The sequence below is a fragment of the Salvelinus fontinalis genome, chromosome 21 (genome assembly GCF_029448725.1).
Source record: "Salvelinus fontinalis isolate EN_2023a chromosome 21, ASM2944872v1, whole genome shotgun sequence".
Lineage (NCBI taxonomy): Eukaryota > Metazoa > Chordata > Actinopteri > Salmoniformes > Salmonidae > Salvelinus > Salvelinus fontinalis.
The window spans coordinates 14,645,572-14,668,540 of NC_074685.1; the positions used below are offsets into that span (position 1 = coordinate 14,645,572).

The window sequence follows — 22,969 nt, forward strand, 5'->3', positions numbered from 1 at the left end:
GGCGGTATCAGAGGGCCCTAAAAATTGTCAAAGACTCCAGTCACCCTAGTAATAGACTGTTCTCTCTGCTACTGCACGGCAAGCTGTACCGGAGCGCCAAGTCTAGGTCCAAGAGGCTTCAAAATAGCTTCTACCCCTAAGCCATAAGACTCCTGAACATCTAATCAAATGGCCACCCGGACTATATACATTAACCCCACCTTTGTTTTTATACTGCTGCTACTCTCTATCTATGCATAGTCACTTTAATAACTCTACCTACATGTACATATTACCTCAATTACCTTCCGAGGTGCATATTGAAGATATTGGAAGAACTGTTTACATTTACTTTTCGTCAGCCAACAAGATGAGTAGGACTAAGGAACAGCAAAAGCACTAGCCTATGTCAATTTACTATCCCCCATAGTACAAAAGTTTACGTATTCTATTCTGTGCGAGAAATAAATATTCTAAGCATAGTCTGGGATAGTTGTGGGATGCGATACATCCCAAATTAATACAATCGCTGGCATAAAAAAAAATGTTTGTGCAATGTGGCTGACGCAACAGATCAGAACATTTAGCTTAAAATGTTGATAAACTATTGGCCAATTTTTTCACATTATAAATGCAGCAATACGTACATGGTAGTAGGCTATAAGCGCAAATGTTCTATTACCGGAAAAACGTGCTACCTGTCCCAGAGCTGCTGTTTTCAACTCTCTAGAGACCGCAGGAGTGGTAGAGATACTCTTAATGATCGGCTATGAAAAGCCAACTGACATTTACTCTTGAGGTGCTGACTTGCTACACCCTCGATAACTACTGTGATTATTATTATTTGACCATGCTGGTCATTTATGAACATTTGAACATCTTGGCCATGTTCTGTTATAATCTCCACACGGCACAGCCAGAAGAGGACTGGCCACCCCTCATAGCCTGGTTCCTCTCTAGGTTTCTTCCTAGGTTTTGGCCTTTCTAGGGAGTTTTTCCTAGCCACCGTGCTTCTACACCTGCATTGCTTGCTGTTTGGGGTTTTAGGCTGGGTGTCTGTACAGCACTTCAAGATATTAGCTGATGTACGAAGGGCTATATAAATCAATTTGATTTGATTTGATCAAAAGTGACCACAAATGCAATTATGCTTTTATTATAAAGGTGCATTTTTATGGTGAAAATTATCTTCCCCAAACTTGAAACTCATGCGCTGCTTACATATGCCAGTTAGGCTCTACACCCCTTGTAAAGCAGATTAATGTGCTTAATTTTAAGAAGTTATTTGGCCACTTTAGTTGTGATACAAACCTTATTAAAACATATAAGTCTATGAGCTTGGCTACATGAAGTGTGCGACTATGATTTGAACATGTTGTCAGGTTTTGGCCAGGACTGTTCTGGTTTTTGTCACTAGATGTCCCCATTGCACCTTTATTGAACCTTTTGTTTTTTCCTTGCTCTATTATTGTTTGCACCTGTGTGTCGTTCCCTTGTTGGTATTTAAACCCTGTGTGTTCCTCAGTTCTTTGCTCAGTGTTTGTATGTTAGCACCCAGCCCCAGCCCAAGCCTTTTTGTGAACATATATTTCTCTTATTGGATTTTCCAGAGGTTCTCTGGTTTAGTTCTTGTGTATTTTTGAGTAGTCTTTTGAGGTTTGTTTTTCCCTGCTGTTTTACCACTTTGGAGTTTCTTTGTATTTTGGAGGATATCCATTTTGTGCCTCTTGGCTTTATTTTGGACGTGGTGGATTTATATTCTTTGCCTGAAGATCTTGTCCTTTTATTAAATCATTATCTCTAGTACTGCTGAGTCTGCCTCATCTTCTGGGTTCTGCCGACTATTAGTGACTGTTTCTCTCACCGGGTCCTGACACATGTCGCAAAAAAAAGGCATTGTTTCTTATGCTGGGCCTTTTAATTTTATTTACTCGGCAAGTCAGTTAATAACAAATTCTTATTCACAATGACTGACTACACCGGCCAAACCCGGACGACGCTGGGCCAATTGTGTGCCGCCCTATGGGACTCCAATCACGGCCGATTGTGATACAGCCTTGATTCAAACCAGGGTGTCTGTAGTGACGCCTCTAGCCTTAGACCGCTGCGCCACTCAGGAGCTCATTCACAAGTGATTATATATACTGTAACTCACAAGTGATAGGCTAATATTGTCACCCATCAGACAATTCTTGATTTAATCTTGTCTTTACATATACTAAATAATATGTGTGACATTTGTTTTGATTTAGAATGGACCATTATCATGCACCTGAGAAAAAATACATGTCATCTATGCACTTAAATAGCGAATGGAGGAGGTTTTTCCCTGTGGGTATTTTCATGCCAGCCAGGTAGGCTATACACCTGTTGTAAATATAAGCAATGTGCTTAATATTAGGAAGGTTGAGAAATATATATAGTAGGCCTAGCCTATAGAAAGCAGATGGGATCCCCCTCTTTTCATCACAACATTTGCATTGATGTCAGACTGATTAGAGGGACAATAGAGTCTAGAGTACCAGGCAGTTAGCAAGTTTGTAGGCCACTAATGACCAGTAGCAGCATCAGAGCTTGGAGAAGCCTAATTATCGTGACTAAACGGTAATGTGGAATTTGACTGCCTTCATGACTCGTGACCACCGGTGTGGGGGTAACACGGTCACTGCAACAGCCCTAGTTGTGACCAAGAAGGGGTTCTGGATGAGCAGCAGCAGTTTTCTTCCAACAGTGAAGTCATCAAAGCAAGCCTTGAAGTTACCCATCAGCTTCTGGGTGAAATCAACATAGTTGGGAACATCTTTGTCTCCCTGCGTTTGCACCAGAAGATTGGGGAAGTGGACAAGTTCTCCCTGGAGATAATTCTTGAAAAGCTCCAATTTCCTCCTTGGACTGCTACTCTCCGTCCAGTGATCCTGCCTACCAAGGTTGGGTCTGAGGAGCTATTTGGTAGCTAGCTGCCTATCGAGCCAACGGGGTTTCTTGAAGTCTTGAACGCAGCCCGACACGCGGTTAGCCATTGTGGCTTGGACCGTGGATTGTCCCGGGTTTGTCTAGAACCCTGCTGTTTGTTCTTTTCAATCTTCCCTGTGACCTGCCCTGTCTGGAACTTCAAGGAGTAACAGCGTAACTAACGTTGCTAGCTACCATGACAAAGACCAAAACCGGCGATCAAAAACAGTTCTACAAGCAGTTGTTACAACAACAAGAAAATAGCTTTAAGTGTTTTGTCCAAATACTGGTGAATTCAACTAATAAAAGAATGGATGACCTGACCAGAGAGGTCCAGGACCTGAAGAACAGCTTGCAGTTCTCCCAGAGTCAGCTCGATGATTTTAAACATGAGAATGGCAAAATAACAGAAATCTTTAAGTAATTTAGAGAAGACATCAGTTCTGTGTGGGAATCCATGATAACAATAATGGATAAATCAGACTATCTCAAGGGACAATCAAGGCGGAATAACATGGTTGTGGATGGAATTGCAGATTCTCCACATGAGACCTGGACGGAGTCTGAGGACAAAGTGAGGGAAATATTCTCAGAGAAATTGAAAATGGACCACAGGAAGTTTGAGGTGGAGCGCACCCACAGAACTGAAACACATATCACCGGCCAAGGTGACAGTCCCAGGCCAATAGTTGTCAAGTTCCTGAGGTTCAAGGACATGGTAGCTGTTCTGGAAAGAGTGAAGAACTTGAGAGGAACGAATACAGTGGCTTGCGAAAGTATTCAACTCCCTTGGCATTTTCCCTATTTTGTTGCCTTACAAACTGGAATTAAATTTGATTTTGGGGGGGGTTGTATCATGTAATTTACACAACATGCCTACCACTTTGAAGATTTTTATTGTGAAACAAACAAGAAATAAGACAAAAAAACAGAAGCGTGCATAACTATTCACCCCCCCCAAAGTCAATACTTTGAGGAGCCACCTTTTGCAGCAATTACAGCTGCAAGTCTCTTGGGGTATGTCTCTATAAGCTTGGCACATCTAGCCACTGGGATTTTTGCCCATTCTTCAAGGCAAAACTGCTCCAGCTTCTTCAAGTTGGATGGGTTCTGCTGGTGTACAGCAATATTTAAGTCATACCACAGATTCTCAATTGGATTGAGGTCTGGCTTTGACTAGGCCATTCCAAGACATTTAAATGTTTCCCCTTAACCACTTGAGTGTTACTTAACAGTATGTTTAGGGTCATTGTCCTGCTGGAAGGTGAACCTCCGTACCAGTCTCAAATCTCTGGAAGACTGAAACAGGTTTCCCTCAAGAATTTCCCTGTATTTAGCTCCATTCATCATTCCTTCAATTCTGACCAGTTTCCCAGTCCCTGCCGATGAAAAACATCCCCACAGCATGATACTGCCACCACCATGCTTTATTTTAGAAGATGTTCTCGGGGTGATGAGAGGTGTTGGGTTTGCGTCAGTCATAGCATTTTCATTGATGGCCAAAAAGCTCAGTTTTTGTTTCATCTGACCAGAGTACCTTCTTTCATATGTCTGGGGAGTCTCCCACATGCATTTTGGTGAACACCAAACGTGTTTGCTTATTTTTTCTTTAAGCAATGGCTTTATTCTGGCCACTCTTCTGTAAAGCCCAGCTCTGTGGAGTGTGCGGCCTAAAGTGGTCCTATGGACAGATACTACAATCTCCGCTGTGGAGCTTTGCAGCTCTTTCAGGGTTATCTTTGGTCTCTTTGTTGGCTCTCTGATTAATGCCCTCCTTGTCTGGTCCGTGAGTTTTGGTGGGCGGCCCTCTCTTGGCATGTTTGTTGTGGTGCCATATTCTTTCCATTTTTTAAGAACGGATTTAATGGTGCTATGTGGGATGTTCAAAGTTTCAGATATTTTTTTATAACCCACAACTTTGTCCCTGACCTGTTTGGAGAGCTCATTGGTCTTCATGGTGCCGCTTGCTTGGTGGTGCCCCATGCTTAGTGGTGTTGCAGACTCTGGGGCCTTTCAGAACAGGTGTATATATACTGAGATCATGTGACACTTAGATTGCACACAGGTGGACTCTATTTAACTAATTATGTGACTTCTGAAGGTAATTGGTTGCACCAGATCTTATTTAGGGGCTTTATAGCAAAGGGGGTGAATACATATGCACGCACCAATTTTCCATTTTGAATTCTTATTATTTTTTTTAACAAGTTATATTTTTCATTTCACTTCACCAATTTGGACTATTTTGTGTATGTCCATTACATGAAATCCAAATAAAAATCTATTTAAATTACAGGTTGTTGCTGTCACGGTTCATGAATCCACTGCCTCCCTCTCTCTCTCTCTCTTTCTCTTTCTCTTTTTCTCTCTCTCTCTCTCTCTCTCTCCCGTGTTTGTGTGGGCGTGGTTCCCAATCTCGGCCTGATTGTCTGCGCCAGCTGGAATCACTTATCTTCCCTTTATATGTTCTGTAACCAGTGTTTCTTGTTGTCAGATCATTGTTACTTCCCTGAGGTTGTGTCGTGTGTCTGGGCTCTTTCTCTCGGCGCCCTTGTGTGGATTATCTTCTGGGCTCCTTCCTACTCATCCGGACACATTCCCCTGGATTTCTCAGCACGCTATCATCGGTATATGCGCCATAGTCCCTGGGTCGGATTCCGTCTGAGTACAGTCTGTCTGTCCTGTTGCTGCTGTAAACTGTATTTCATTAAACCATCGTTGCTTGCATCTTGCATCCGCCTCTGTGTTGTCACAGAATGATCTGACCTTACCATGGATGCAGCGAGTTCAACGAGTCTGACCGAATTCATTTCCCGCAGTATCACGAGAATGGATCAACAAGAGGAGAACATCTCCAGCACAGGTCGGGCAGTACAAGCCCCTGTGACGCAGGTATCCCAGCTGACCCAACAATTACAACATCTGAGGGGTCTCGCTGCGCCACCTACACCGGCAGTTCAACCCGCCCCGCCAGAGCCGGATTCCCAGCTAGAGCCACGGCTACCGACACCAGAGGGTTATTCAGGTGATCCTGACTATTGCAGAGCTTTTCTTACGAGATGTTCCATGCATTTCTCGTTGCAGCCACGGACCTTCAACCGTGAACAGTCTAAGGTAGCATTCGTAATCACACGGCTATCAGGCAAAGCGGCTCTTTGGGGAACGGCGGTGTGGGCGAACCAGGACCCATGCTGCACCTCTTTCCAGACACTCTCCGAGGAGATGAGAAGGGTCTTCGATCGGGCCGTGGCGGGTAGGGAGGCGGCCAGACTACTCGCTGACCTTCGCCAAGGAGACCGTTCAGTATCGAATACTCCATCCAATTCCGCACTCTGGCCGCAGAGTGTCAGTGGAACGAGGAGGCGCAGTGGGACATGTTCCTGCATGGGCTGGGGGACCGGATCCAGAAGGAGATCTATGTTCTGGACCTTCCCAGGAGTTTAAATGGACTAGTGGAACTAGCCTTGAGGGTCGACGCTCGTCTGATTCGTATTGGCCGCCGAGCATGCCCTAACAGACCGTATAACGACACGGAGGGCTGGCATGCCAGCGGCGGGAACACGGCCAGTTCAGCCTCCGCTCACGAACCCATGCAGCTGGGGAGAGCTCGCCTCTCCCGGGAAGAGAGGGAGAGGCGAAGATCCCAAGGACTCTGTCTCTACTGTGGTAGAGCGGGCCACTTTATCCACTCCTGCCCGGTAAAAGATCAGGCCCGGTAGTAAGTATGAGGCTACTATCGGGTGGTGTCACCACAGAGAAGACCTCATCATCTACTCTCCTCCCGGTAAGACTAAGATGGGCCACCCACACGCACGACACCCAAGCCTTACTGGACTCAGGAGCAGAGGGTAATGTTATTGACTTCAAGCTCGCTCACAAACTCCAGATTCCTATCACCTCACTCACGCACAAGATATCCGTCAACGCTCTCAATGGTCAAGAACTCCCCAACATTTCTCATACCACTGAACCTATCACACTCATCACTTCTGGCAATCACACTGAGACACTATCATTTCTACTCATGGACTCACCCCTTGCACCATTAGTTCTCGGCCACCCTTGGCTCACCCAACACAACCCCAGAGTTGACTGGGGTCATAACTCTATATCCATGTGGAGTAACAAGTGTCTTGAGTCCTGTTTAGTGTCTGCTTGTTCATCTGTGTCTGATTCTGTGTTTCTAGAGGAGGCAGTGGATTTGTCTAACGTGCCCGTTGAATACCTCGACCTGAAGGAGGTGTTCAGCAAGTCCCGTGCTGCTTCTCTTCCTCCGCATCGTCCCTATGACTGTGCAATAGAATTATTGCCAGGTGAGTCTCCGCCTAAAGGCAAGTTATATTCACTCTCTGTTCCTGAGAGGGAGGCTATGGAGAGATACATCTCTGATTCTCTGGCCTCTGGATTCATTCGTCCTTCCTCTTCTCCAGCGGGGGCAGGGTTCTTCTTTGTGGGGAAGAAGGACGGATCTCTGCGTCCTTGCATTGATTACCGTGGGTTGAATAACATCACAGTGAAGAATACCTATCCCTTACCGTTGATGTCCTCAGCCTTTGAAAGGTTACAGGGAGCATCCGTGTTCACTAAGTTGGATTTACGTAATGCATATCATTTGGTTCGCATAAGGAGGGGGGATGAATGGAAGACCGCGTTTAACACCCCCAGAGGGCACTTCGAATATTTGGTCATGCCTTTTGGGCTATCCAACTCCCCAGCGGTTTTCCAGGCACTCGTCAATGACGTGCTGAGAGATATGATTGATCAGTTCATATATGTTTACCTGGATGACATACTGATTTTTTCTTCTTCTCTCCAGGAACACGTTCAGCACGTCAGACGAGTGCTTCAGAGGTTGTTGGAGAATGGACTTTTTGTCAAGGCGGAGAAATGCATTTTTCATGCACAATCCGTTCCATTCCTAGGTTACATCGTCTCGACTGAAGGTATTCACATGGATCCTGACAAGGTTAAGGCTGTGGTGGATTGGCCAAGCCCAGATTCCCGTAAGGCCCTACAGAGGTTTCTGGGATTCGCCAATTTCTACCGGCGTTTCGTTCGCAACTTTAGCCAGATAGTCGCTTCTCTTACCGCCTTAACCTCCCCCAGAGTGACGTTCAGGTGGTCCGATACAGCCGAGGCTGCATTCGCCAAACTCAAGAGCCGCTTTGTTTCGGCCCCCATCCTCATAGCTCCCGATCCCTCGCGTCAGTTCGTGGTGGAGGTGGACGCTTCAGAGGTGGGGGTAGGTGCGGTACTTTCCCAACGTTCCTCTTCTGACGACAAGATGCACCCTTGCGCGTTCCTGTCCCATCGGTTATCACCTGCGGAACGTAACTACGACATTGGCAACAGAGAGTTGTTGGCAGTGAAGTTAGCACTGGAGGAGTGGCGCCATTGGTTAGAGGGTTCGGGGGTACCTTTTATAGTTTGGACCGATCACAAGAATTTGGAATATATCAGAACCGCCAAGCGACTCAACTCCAGGCAGGCGCGGTGGGCACTCTTTTTCAGACGTTTTGACTTCTCTCTCTCGTATCGCCCGGGTTCCAAGAATGTCAAACCCGATTCCCTTTCTCGTATTTTTGACCATTCCGAACGCCCATCCACTCCCGAGTGCATACTACCCGGGACCCTAGTGGTCTCCACACTCACATGGGAGGTTAAATCGAGGGTCAAAACGGCCTTAGAAGGGGTAAAGCCTCCGCCCGGTTGCCCGCCTAATCGGTTGTTTGTGCCGGAGGGGTGTCGGTCCGATGTTATTCGGTGGGGGCATTGCTCCAACGTAGCGTGTCATCCAGGAGTCAGCCGCACTAGCTTTTTGGTTAAGCAACGCTTTTGGTGGCCACTGATGGCTCGTGACATTCACAGTTTTGTCTTGGCTTGCTCGGTTTGTGCCACTGGGAAGACTTCTAATCGACCTCCAGATGGGTTACTCCAACCGCTGTCGGTCCCTTCGAGACCCTGGTCCCACTTCGCGCTAGATTTTGTTACCGCCCTCCCGCCCTCCCAGGGCAAGACGGTGGTTTTGACCGTGGTGGACCGGTTCTCGAAGGCGGCTCATTTTATTCCCTTGCCTAAATTACCATCTGCCAAGGAGACAGCGGTAACTGTCGTGGATCACGTCTTTCGCTTACATGGCCTGCCGATGGACGTAGTTTCTGACAGGGGGCCCCAATTTGTGTCCAAGTTTTGGCAAGAGTTTTGTAGGTTACTGGGAGCGAGTGTCAGTCTGTCTTCAGGGTTTCATCCCCAGAGCAACGGTCAAACGGAGAGGCCCAACCAAGATTTGGAGAGAGTGTTGCGATGTTTGGTTTCTAAGAATCCCTCTTCCTGGTGTCAACAACTCTCTATGGTTGAGTACGCTCACAATTCGTTGCCAGTGGCAGCCACGGGTCTCTCTCCGTTTGAGTGTAGTTTAGGTTACCAGCCACCTATCTTTCCCAGTACGGAGTTCGAGGTCACTGTGCCCTCCGCTCACGCTTTCATCCAGAGGTGCCGTCACGCATGGAGCAGAGCCCGGGAGACTCTTCTCCGGGTGGGGGCGCGCACCAAGGCTAAGGCCGATCGCCGCCGGTCGAAGCCTCCGGTATATGTAGTTGGCCAAGGAGTGTGGCTTTCTACTAAGAACATTCCACTCCGATCCGTTTCGAACAAGCTTGCCCCCAAATTTATCGGTCCGTTCAAAGTCACCAGGATCATTAGTCCGGTGGCGGTCCGGCTCAAGCTTCCTCCGGCGTATAGGAGAATTCATCCTACCTTTCATGTGTCTAAAATAAAACCTGTGTTTCAGGCACGCATTAACCCGCCGGTCCCGGTTCCCCCGCCGCCACGACTTGTTGATGGGGAACCCACCTTTTCTGTCAATCGTATTGTGGACTCTAGAAGGAGGGGACGCGGAATCCAGTACCTGGTGGACTGGGAGGGTTACGGTCCGGAGAAGAGAAGTTGGGTACCTGCTAGGGACATTCTGGATCACTCCCTTATCGATGAATTCAATCGACAGGTAAGTTCGCCTGGGAACGCCAAGAGGCGTTCCTAGGGGGGGGGTATTGTCTTGGTTCATGAATCCACTGCCTCCCTCTCTCTCTCTCTCTTTCTCTTTCTCTTTTTCTCTCTCTCTCTCTCCCGTGTTTGTGTGGGCGTGGTTCCCAATCTCGGCCTGATTGTCTGCGCCAGCTGGAATCACTTATCTTCCCTTTATATGTTCTGTAACCAGTGTTTCTTGTTGTCAGATCATTGTTACTTCCCTGAGGTTGTGTCGTGTGTCTGGGCTCTTTCTCTCGGCGCCCTTGTGTGGATTATCTTCTGGGCTCCTTCCTACTCATCCGGACACATTCCTCTGGATTTCTCAGCACGTTATCATCGGTATATGCGCCATAGTCCCTGGGTTGGATTCCGTCTGAGTACAGTCTGTCTGTCCTGTTGCTGCTGTAAACTGTATTTCATTAAACCATCGTTGCTTGCATCTTGCATCCGCCTCTGTGTTGTCACAGTTGCAGGATGAATACTTTTGCAAGACACTGTATCTTCCTCAATGAGGACTATCCTGAAACTGTGTGCCAGAAGAGGAAAGAACTTATCCCAGCCATGAAAGCTGCCAGAGAGCGTGGGGACATTGCTTACATTCGCTGACAGGCTCATTGTCCACCCTCCCTCCCAGAAGCCTGGAAGGGATGAGAGAGCCAAGTTTGACCAAATACAATGCTATTTCTTTGTAAACAAATTAACAACAGACTTGCAGCATGTTTATAGAGAAGGGCACTCAAACATGTACTGCACTGACACAAATGACTGAAGATTGGTTGAAAGAAATTGATAATAAGAAGATTGTGGAGCTGTACTGTTAGATTTCAGTGCAGCCTTTGATATTTTTTACCATAACCTGTTGTTGAAAAAACGTATGTGTTATGGCTTTTCAACCTCTGCCATATCGTGGATTCAGAACTATCTATCTAATAGAACTCAAAGGGTTTTATTTTATGGAAGCTTCTCTAATGTCAAGTGTGGTGTACCGCAGGGTTGCTCTCTCGGCCCTCTACTCTTTCTATTTTTACCAATGACCTGCCACTGGCATTAAACAAAGCATCTGTGTCCATGTATGCTGATGATTCAACCATACACCTATCAGCAACCACAGCTAATAAAGTCACTGAAACCCTTAACAAATAGCAGTCTGTTTTGGAATGGGTGGCCAGTAATAAACTGGTCCTGAACATCTCTAAAACTAAGAACATTGTATTTGGTACAAATCATTCTCTAAGTTCTAGACCTCAGCTGAATCTGGTAATGAGTGGTGTGGTTGTTGAACTATTTCAGGAGACTAAATTACTTGGCGTTACATTAGATTGTAAACTGTCATCGTCAAACATATAGATTCAATGGTTGTAAAGATGGGGAGTGGTCTGTCCGTAATAAAGATGTGATCTGCTTTTTGACACCACACTCCAAAAAGCAAGTCCCTTAGGCTCTAGTTTATTCTTATCTTGATTATTGTCCAGTCGTGTGGTCAAGTGCTGCAAGGAAAGACCTAGTTAAGCTGCAGCTGGCCCAGAACAGAGCATGTCTTGCTCTTCATTGTAATCAGAGGGTTGATATAAATACTATGCATGTGTTGGTGGAATTTATAGCTTTAAAGGAATGACTAGAATACTCCAGTCTGAAACCATATAATTGTAGAAATTGACTTGAATCATAAAGTTATAATTAATGATGTATGTAGTTATAGTCAGTCAAACAATATGTCTATTATAGTGTCTTGAACACAGACTGTCTGAGAAAGATTCGGGGCCGACCTTGGCTAGGGGCCACTGAGAGATTGGGGAGAGGACAGGGAGTGATTCTCACGGTGTTCTCACGGTCCCTAATCTTTGTCGGCTGGGTAGCAGGACAGTGTGGGCGTAAAATACTGTAACGGTTTTTGTCGTCTGAAGAAGAGGAATCAAACCAAAGCGCAGCTTGGTAAGTGTTCATGCTTTTTATTGAAAACTGAAGACTAATACAAAACAACAAAGAGAATAACCGAAACCGAAACAGTCCTGTAAGGTGCAAAACACTAAACAGAAAATAACTACCCACAAAAACCATGTGGGAAAAAGCTACCTAAGTATGGTTCTCAATCAGAGACAACGATAGACAGCTGCCTCTGATTGAGAACCACACCCGGCCATACAAAAAAGAAATACAAAACATAGAAAATGAACATAGAATGCCCACCCAAATCACACCCTGACCAAACCAAAATAGAGACATAAAAAGCTCTCTACGGTCAGGGCGTGACAGATACCTACTGTTTGTGTGCAAATGTATGTGCGTAGCTATAAAATGGATGTCTTTGTATTCTTGACTTTAGAACGTTCCCGTGAATAAACCTTATTGACTATTTTAGCTGGGCCTCTGTCTGCTTCATTTCAATCAGTATCTTACAAATCCTGATTAGCAGACTGAGTAGTTTCATTGAATTGGTTTATGAACACTGAGAACATAATTCTCTTGACAGCATGCCAGTCTCTCTTGGTTAAGAGTTGAGGAGAGTCTAACTGCATCACTTCTTCTTTTTATAAGAAAATTGTTTGCATAGTCAACTTACACACAGCTCTGACATTCACACTTACCCCAGCAGACATGCCACCAGTGGTCTTTTCACAGTCCCCAAATCCAGAACAAATTCAAGAAGGCGTACAGTATTATATAGAGCCATTATTGTATGGAACTCTGTTCCATCTCATATTGCTCAAGTGAACAGTCATCCTGGTTACAAAAAACAGATAAAGCAACACCTCACGGCACAACACCTCTCCCCTATTTGACCTAGATAGTTTGTGTGTATGTACTGATACAGTATGTAGGCTATGTGTGCCTTTTGTATTTTGGATTTTATGTAGTTCTGTCCTTGTCTATTAATGTTCTGTATTATCTCATGTTTCATGTTTTGTGTTGACTCCAGGAAGAGTAGCTGCTGCTTTTTGCAACAGCTAATGGGATCCTAATAAAATACCAATTACAACAAGCCTGGACTGCTGTTATCATATCACACACTGTGTTGTCCTGTCCCTGCAGCTAAACATTCAGTTGGTTAAGATGCGATGTAATGTCTGTCAAAAATGCAACTGTTTCCATCTTCTCATCTTCCAAAAACTCTATAAACTGAGTTGCCTTGTCACTCTTTTGCTCTGATAATAAAGCTTAGATTTCCACCCGAATGGCCCACTAGATTTCCAAAACTCTGCCTTTGCTGAGCCATCTGACATTGTTGTCATCAAAACTGGCATTGGCCTCTGTCAGAATGCCTCGTAGCATGCGGTGTTGTAGGGATGATGTTGCTCTCAAAAAGTTATTTTCCCCCACTGGCACACAGGACAGATTGATGGATGATGCAGTGATATGATGTCTGGTCAGGGTGGTCCTCTTTCAAAAGTGCAACCAGTCCCCTCCCTTTCCTATCATGGTTGGAGCTCCATCTGTGGAGACCACTGATTTCAGAACTATCCCCCTTTTTGTCGGAATCCCTTTGATGGCCTCATGGATATCCTCTACCCGTGTGTGTGCTTCTAGATTTGTTAAGCCCAACAGTTCCTCACAGAATTCCTTTGTTTCGTTATAAAATCTGACAATCACCAGAAGCTGGGCAATTATCAGTGTTATAAAATCAAATTGTATTGGTCACATACGCATATTTAGCATATGTTATTGCGGGTGTAGCGAAATGCTTGTGTTCCTAGCGCCAACAGTGCAGTAATATCTAGCAATTCACAACAATGCACACAAATCTAAAAGTAAACTAATGGAATTAAGAAATATATAAATATTAGGACAAGTAATGTCAGAATGGCATTGACTAAAATACAGTAGAAAGTCGTATTCCTGGTCGTAATGCTGGTGATTTACCGCCGGTATACAAAAGTTCTTTCCGGCTGTATGTAATAACACAAAAAATGTTTTGGGCTAATAATATAACAAATAACACACAAAAAAATAATACTGCAAAGTTGCTTAGCAGCTAGAAGCAGAGCTGCCATGTCTGTCGGCAACATCTTTTCTCCTCATCTAATTAAATGCATGTTGCATTCTAAATAGCCTCATCACGTTGTGAAGTTAAATCTTCAGCTAATATTTCAGTTCTACTTGTCACGATCGTGTGGAGGAGAGACGGACCAAAACGCAGGATGTGGAAAATAAGCCATCTTCATTTATTATTGAAGAAGGCAAAACGAAACAAAACACTTACAACCTAACAAAACAACAAACGACCGTGAAGCTATAAACGTAGTGCACAATTACATGCTACAAACGTTCAACATAGACAATTCCCCACAACAAACTAAAGCCTATGGCTACCTTAAATATGGCTCCCAATCAGAGACAACAGAAACCAGCTGTCTCTAATTGGGAACCCATTCAGGCAACCATAGACTTTTCTAGACAACTACACACAACATAGACACAGCTAGACAACTATACTAAACATAAACCAACTACTCTAAATAAACCCCCTAAACCTTACAATCACCCTGGACACTACAAAACCCACATAAATACCCATGTCACACCCTGACCTAACTAAAATAATAAAGAAAACAAAGAATACTAAGGCCAGACACTACTCATTGCTTTGGAATCTGACAGTGGGATCTGTTTGATCATTCCCTGAGCTCATCTTTTTCTTTACCTTCCAGCAAGGTGTCAGCAACTTCACACATGCATTTGTTTACCATCTCAGCGTCTGAAATGTTTTTTTGTGTGTGTTTTCACAAAACCCAAGCTATCCTCAGTGAACACTCCATTGCATGTTGTTGGGCTGCCAGGGAATTGACAAGGATTTTCCAGGACCTCTCATATTGGGATGTGAGTTGGTTAATCTTCTTTGTTCTCACCTCTGTGTTCAGGGGATACGTCTGATCGAAATTACTATGCCTGGTGTCATAATGGCGCTTAACATTGGACTCGCTGCATATCAAGCACATTGGTTTTGTGCTGCAGTAGTTGCGGGGCGAATGAATACATACTGTTCCGTCCATTCGTCTTTGAATATGCCGTTTTTAGCGTGAACTTTTTAAAATGTTTTACCAGACATATTAACAAAGATACTGGTAACTAAGCTCCTTTTATCTGTGATATTTTTGAGCCGCGGTCAAATCTTTGTTTCTTTTTGCCTGCTTGTCCCAAGGTTCCACAGAGGAAATTATGGATTGATGTGAATGGGTAAGATGCTGCCTGTTATATTTGCATAACCATGCGATTGGATTAGACGGGGCACTGGTAAAGGTGGGCGTTGCTTCGAGAGGCCGCTGCACTCGGTTGAATTTTTAAAGCTTTCTAAAAAATAATTTATTCACTTCTATAGAACAAAATGCGATGTTGTCCGTATTGGCCATTATCTGGATCCGGGTCCTGACCATGGTCAGCCAGTTGAGTTTGGCTGATGTACAGCACGTCAGAGAACATTCCAAAAGTGGCTCCTATCAAATCAAAATCAAATCAAATGTTATAGACCACATACACATGTTTAGCACATAAAAATGTAAAGTCAATTCATCAGATTTGAAGTTTGAAGTGGATACAGCGTGCAGTGTAATCATAATGAATGGATCAGAGTACTCAAAGTTGTGGGACAGTGCAAAAGTTCCAGACTTAAATATTTGTTCTCTACATCTCAAAACGTACACAAGTGAGAGAGTAGACTAGACACATTTGGTGCATCTAATGTAACTGTGCAGCACAGAGACACAATGACTCAGCTACCTGTAGTAATCGTATCAAGCAACGGACCAAACCTGCTAGGTCGGGGCTGAATAAAATAACTGAGGAACAGTAAATCAAATTGATGAGGGTCAACAGTGGACATTGGAAAAAGGTGTTGACAAAGCATGAGAATGTGTTCAAAGAGGAACTTGGAACATTGAAAGGCCGCCCAGCTAAAATATATGTAGACAAGGAGGACACACCAAGGTTTTACAAACCAAGACCTGTGCCTTATGCCATAAAGTCAAAGGTAGAGGCAGAGATTGTGTAACGTTTGTCTACTTCTTCCTCCTCAGACGAGGAGAGGAGAGAGGGATCGGAAGACCAATGTGCAGCAAGGTATGTAGACATAATGAATTTATTAGACACGAACTATACTTGAAATATTGCAAAATAACAAACAACGTAGACTGACCTGAACATGCAAACTACATATAACAACGCACGCAATGAACAGGAAAAACGAACGAGACAGTACCGTGTGGTGCAATAAACACAGACACAGCGACAATCACCCACAAACAAACAGTGAGAACAACCTACCTTAATATGACTCTCAATCAGAGGAAACGCCAAACACCTGCCTCTAATTGAGAGCCATACCAGGCAACCCTTTAACCCAACATAGAAACACAACACATAGAAATGCCCACCCAGCTCACGTCCTGACCAACAAAACAACAGATAAACACAAGAACTAGGGTCAGAACGTGACAGATTGACCGTCTCTTGAAAGAGGACATTATGGAACCAGTCAAATTCTCAGAATGGGCAGCTCCCATAGTGCATGTTTTGAAACCTGCCAATACTGTGAGAATCTGTGGGGATTACAAACTGACTGTTAACAGAGTATCCAAGTTAGAGCACTATCCTATTACAAAAACAGGGAATTTATTTGCAAATATGTCTAGTGGACAGAAGTTTACAAAGTTAGATATGAGCCATGCATATCAACAGATCACTCTGGATGAGGAATCTAATAAGTATTGTAAAGTAAACACACACAAAGGGTTGTTTATGTATAAACATTTACCTTTTGGTGTCTCCAGTAGTTCTGCTATTTTTCAGAGCACCAACGAGGGCGTCCTTCAAGGAATTCCACGTTGCCATTTACTTGGATGACATCCTAGTGACGGGGAGGAGTGACCAGGAGCATCTGTGCACGCTGACTGACGTACTACAGAGATTGGAAAGTGCAGGCTTAAGTCTCAAGCGGAGTAAGTGTACATTCATGAGGAACGAGGCAGTGTTCCTAGGACAAAGAGTGGACGCCACGAGTATCCATTTACTCAATGACAAGGTCCAAGCAATCCAGAACACACCTGCTCCTACAAATGTGACTGAGTTAAAAGTTTGCTTGGGACTGCTAAACTATTATAACAGGGTTTTGCCAAACTTGTCAACAGTGTTAGCACCGCTTCAAACACTACTGTGTAAAGAGACAGTGGCAGTGGGGGCGAGAGCAGGAGGCTTCGTTTGCAAAATCAGAGAAACTGATGCAGTCATCAGATGTGTTGGTTCACTACGATGGAGAGAAGGACCTCATTCACTTGTGTGATGCGTCACCCTACGGGGTAGGGGCAGTTCTGTCACACCATATGCAGGATGGAACTGAGATACCAATAAGGTTTATATCGAGAACTCTTAACCCAGCAAAAAATAACTATTCCCAATTAGACAAAGAGGAGTTTGCAGTAATGTTTGGGGTTCAGAGATTCCACAAATATATACAGTGTATGGCAGGAAGTTTACCATTTGTACAGATCATAAACCTTTACTGTTAATTTTCAATGAAACGAAGGCAGTTCCACAGATGGTGTCTCTGAGAATCCAGAGGTGGGTAGTGATGTTGCGGGCGTACGAGTATGTCACCGTTTTCAAGGCAGGAACGTACCATGGCAACGCAGATGCCTTGAGCCGTCTTCCGCTGCCGTACACGCCCATCATAACAGCTCAGGAGTGCAGATGTTTGTGGACACAGACACAGCACTCGTGACTGCAGAGCAAGTGAGAACCTGGCCAGGTAAAGATCCAGTGCTGTCTAGAGTTAGAGAATATGTGGTAAGGGGATGACCACAACAAACAGAAGTAACTGAACTCACACCACACAGTGTCAGGAAAGCAGAGATGAGTGTACAGGATGGTTGCGTTTTGTGGGGAGAACGAGTGATTTTCCACAGCCAGCATGCCAGGATATGCTACAGCACATCAGAGTCACCTGGGGGTCTTGCATATGAAAGATCAGGAGATGGAGAATTGAGTCAAGACATGTAACACGTGTTAGGAACACAGAAAGGCAACAGCTCCACTCCACCCTTGGGAGTTTCCAGAAAAACCTTGGAAAAATTGCAAATGGATTACGCAAGGCCATTAATGGGGAAAATGTTCCAATGCACATTCAAAATGCAGGAATGTGTATCCTGTTAGTTCTGCTTCATCCACCACTACTATAGATGGCCTACAATTGAGCTTTAGTAACCAAGGGATACCGGAGATGGTGGTGAGCAACAATGCGACCTGTTTCGTGAGTACAGAAACACAAGAATTCTTCAGAAACAACAGTATTGTGCATGTGACATCTGCTCCACATCATCCATCTTCAAATGGACTGGCGGAACAGGTAGTACAGACATTCAAAGAAATGATGACGAAAAGTGCAGAAGGGAGCATAGCAGCAAAGTTGTCACGTGTTCTGTGTAGCTACAGAATAACACCTCAATCCACAACAGAACTTTCTCCTGCTGAGATGTTATTAGGTATATCTACACTCCACATTGTACCTAGTCTATCCAGACCTGAAAAGGAAAGTTGTCCCCAAACAAAACAGAGAGAAAGAGAACAATGACAAACGCACCAAGGGCCGGAGTTTTGGAGACACGGACCCTGTCCTGACCAGAAATTTCAGTCATGGGCAAAACTGGATTCCTGGATTCATAGACTCAGTGACTGGTCCTGTCTCCTACAAAGTCATGTTGGGAGGTGATAAAATGGTTCGTAGACATGTTGATCGGATTCTTGTCAGACGAGAAGGAACAACCATTTAGTTACCAGTTGTGATGACAGGCTGTTCTCTAGCTATCCAAGTGCTTCTGTGGTGCAGCTTCTGCAGACTGAGACTGTAACAGAGGAAACAGTTCACCAAGAGTAGAATCCAATTTCATACTCAGAGCCCGGCTCAGAAACAGTTGGTGGCTTTTCAACCATTGAGAATGAACACTACCCCAAGTGTTCGTCGATCCCAGAGGCATGCAAAGCTTCCAAGCCGCTTCAAATTTGATCTCCGAACAAGAAAAAAAAAGAACGGTGATATAAATTGTTTTTAAAAGAGAACTGAAAGACTCACAGTAAAAGACTCAAGTGTTAAATACTCAGTTTCCCATGCATGTGAAAATCAAATTATTGTGAACATGTGAAATGTGGTATAAACGTCATTACACATACACAACACCTGGTGGTGTAGCACTTGGGTATCTATTGCTGTCTTTGTTAGAGTGTTGGAATGCACAGCTGACACACAGAGTATAGCTGCGACTGCCTGCCTGTAACACCATGCTCTGGGTTAGTAATATATATATATATATGTATATTTTTCTTCTCACTTTCATTTAACTAGGCAAGTCAGTTAAAAACTCATTCTTATTTACAATGTTGGCCTACCCCAGACAACATTGGGTACTGCCCTATGGGACTCCCAATCATAGCTGGATGTGATTCAGCCTGGATTTAAACCAGGGACTGTAGTGTCACCTCTTGCACTGAGATGCAGTGCCTTAGACCACTGAGCCAAGTAATACATTTACTGCAAACCTAATCCCTCACTCCTTCCAAGGTATAAAGAGTTCCATGGGTTATTACAATCGATAATTTAATATAATTTTGATATCATTATATTTTCTCCTAACCTACATTATTATGTAAAAAAAGCATACATGACTCTTCCTGCATGTACAAAACCCTGTCACAGACGTTCTCATTCGCTCTCAACTTAAATGGGGCATCAACAGTAGGGGAACAAAAATACTGCACGCTCCCGCTTTCGTTTAGCGCGCATGCGCGTCATTGAATACGACCCTCAGCTAATTTGATTGGCTTGCGACCATATTTACCGTGGCGGTCAGGTGCTTCATCGTTCCCTCCTGTCATGTGACTAAAACTTATCCAACTCATACTTCCGGTTCTGGATGGATGAGGGAAAAAAAGTTGCATGTTCATGATAAAGTTTTTTATCGCTTCCCCTTCTAATTAGCATCATAAAACTGTCAACGACTGCAATTTTGTTTTACGATAGTTTAGCTTTCCACAATTAACATTTCTGTACACTTGCAAAACGTCAAATGTTGAGTATGTCGACGAACAATTTGTCGTACAGCGACCAAGGAGGAACTGGTTCAGCGGTGGAGGTTGGGCAGGAGACTACTGTTTGTTCCAATGGTAAATGACGAGACAGAGACATTCATGCGAGTAACCAGCCTTGTTCTGTACATCATGACACTTCCGGGTATCTCAAGCACCCCGGTATAAATACATGAGTTGCAGTAATAAACATTTACCAACAGATGGCATCACTGTGCCATCTTAAACCCATAACATCTTCCCTTTAATAAAATAGGACAGGAGGTGTCAATTCATTAACAAAACAAACCTAGTAATAGTTTCCAACATGAACAGTTTAGTTTTTTTTTTTTTTTTTTTCTCAGATAACAACTTAACACATTTTGATAGTCTCTTTACTTTTTTTTTTTTTCTTTTCTCTTTCTGTCAACCCTGATGGGAAACCTACAGATTAAGCCTTTTTGGTGGCTGAGACAAACGCCCGTAGCGTGAAAAGACAGGGGGCTTGTCTGCGAGGACTGCGGGTTCCCGCACAGGCGTGTCACCTGACAGTCTAAGAGGAGTATTGATGGGCGAGGGAGCAGCCGACCTGTGATCACCTGGCTCTTCGCCCAGTGCCTCAGGCCCCATGTGACTTGACCTGTGATCACCTGGCTCTTCGCCCAGTGCCTCAGGCACCATTGCTGGAGTTCCGTCTTTTGTCATGCGACCCCTTTGACCATCAGGGTTCTGAGTAGGTGCGGGCTCAGCAATCCGAAGGTCAACCCTGTTGCGACGGTACAATGATCCATTCACTTCGACCAAGTAGGAGCGTGGTGCCACTTTCTGTACACAGGATCCGAGTCTCCAGAGGCCCGTCCGGTCCCCTGGTAGTGGCTTCATTCGCACCGTTTCACCCACCCTGAGCTCAGGTAAGTCTTTTGCTGATTTGTCGTAGATGAACTTGGAGACCTGTCTTCTGTGACGTAGCTTCACCAGCACGTCAGTCACCACACAGGGCTCCAGGAGAGTGTTGGCTACTGGCAGAGCTGCTTTTAAGCGCCGTGCCATGAGGCGCTGGGCCGGGCTGCTATCCATGCCTTCTGTCGGGGTATTGCGCCACTGCAGGATTGCTTTCCAGGCATCTTTGCCCTCTCGCAGAGCCTTTTTGCAGAGGTTCTTTGCGATTTTTACTGCGGACTCCGCCTTCCCATTAGCTTTTGGGTATCGTGGTGATGAAGTGACGTGCTCAAATTCCCATCCTGCAGCAAATTTTCGGAACTCAACACCGGAGAATTGGGGTCCATTGTCTGAAATTACCCTATCTGGCTGGCCATAGCGGGCAAACTGAGCCTTGCAGCGTTTGATCGTTGTCTCTGCTGAGAGGTCGGGGAGGAGGTCAATCTCCCAAAAGTCTGAATAATGATCAACTACCAGCAGAAAGTCTTTGCCACTGTGCTGGAAGAGATCTAAACTTACTATCTGCCAGGGGCGCATCGGTAGCTCGTGGGACATCATCGTCTCTCTCTGTTGTTCAATGGCATATTCATTGCAGATTGTGCATTTACTGACATAGTCTTTGATTTCACTCTGCATTCCTGGCCAATACAGTGTGTCACGTGCTTGTCTGTAACAGGCCTCACCTCCTATGTGACTTGAGTGCACACGCGCCAACATCTCATGGCGCAGAGACCGGGGAATAACGACTCTCTGACACATGAATATTACTCCGTTTTGAACACTGAGCTCCTCTTTGACTTGCCAATATTCTCTGACGGCTAAAGCAGTTTCTTCCTTGCAGTCGGGCCAGCCCATCATAATCACAGACCTCAATTCCTGGAGTTGTCCGTCCCTGTCTGTGTGCTGTCTGATTTGTATAAGGCGCTGGTCCGTAACATTGAGGTAGTCAGCCTGGTTGATGTGTTCAACATCCACTTGCTCTCTTTGTAAGCTGCACACTGCGTGTTGTTCATGCATGGAGCGTGTGTGAATGCCTGATGCAGTAGCCCTGCTGAGCGTGTCACTCACATACATCTCTGGCCCTGGCTTATACACCACCGTGAGGTTGTAGTTTTGTAGGGCCAGTAGCATGCTCTGCAGTCGTTTTGGGGCATTCAGAAGAGGCTTGCTGAATATAGCAATAAGGGGCTTGTGATCTGTCTCTGCGGTAATATTGTCACGCCCGTACAGGTAGTGGTGGAAGCGTTGGCATGCAAACACAATGCTGAGGCACTCCTTCTCTATCTGGGCATAGTTCTGCTCTGTTAGGGTGAGTGCCCTAGAGGCGAATGCCACAGGCTGGCTCTCCTGCATGAGGCAACAGCCAAGTCCATACTGGCTTGAGTCACTCTGAATCGTGACAGGTTTTGACACATTGTAGTAACGCAGTACAGGTGTCTGGGTGACCAGTTTTTTTATTTCCCTCACCGCTGCGTCATGTTTTGGGAGCCAATGCCAGATGGCGTCCTTGTCCATGAGCCTCCTTAGTGGCTCACACACTTCAGAGAGCCGCGGTAGGAATTTGGCCAGGTAAGTGACGAATCCGACGAAGCGCTGCACTCCCTTCACGTCAGATGGGTGGGGCATTTCCAAGACAGCCTTCACTTTTTCAGGATCCGCCTTCAATCCGATGGAGGACAAAATGTGCCCATGAAAGCGGACCTCTGGCACTTTAAACTGAAGCTTTTTTATGCTTAGTCTTAGCTTGACCTGTCTGCATCTGACCATCAGGGCCAGCAGCTTGGCGTCATGGTCACATTCTGCCTCCTCATCACTGTCCCCACAGCCCACTACGAGGATGTCATCTGCTATGGGTTCCACGCCACTGAGTCCCATCAACAGCTCGTGCTGCTTCCGCTGATACACCTCTGGAGCCACGGAGACACCAAACGGAAGCTTCAACCACCTCTTCCTGCCCCAGGGTGTCCAAAAGGTGGTCATGTAGCTGCTGGGCTCGTCGAGCTTGCACTGCAGGAAGGCATCTCTAGCG

The 22,969-nt window shown here is 45.1% G+C and overlaps 1 protein-coding gene across 1 annotated transcript in view; it reads left to right on the plus strand.

Moving 5' to 3' along the window:
* Positions 1-19,835: 19,835 nt before the first annotated feature.
* ap3b1a (adaptor related protein complex 3 subunit beta 1a) overlaps positions 19,836-22,969 on the plus strand; it is a 78,507-nt gene continuing 75,373 nt past the window's right edge. Inside the window, exon 1 of the mRNA XM_055874007.1 lies at positions 19,836-20,081. Coding sequence (XP_055729982.1) covers positions 20,004-20,081 — 78 coding nt within the window. The 5' untranslated portion in view covers positions 19,836-20,003. The remainder of the gene's footprint in view (positions 20,082-22,969) is intronic.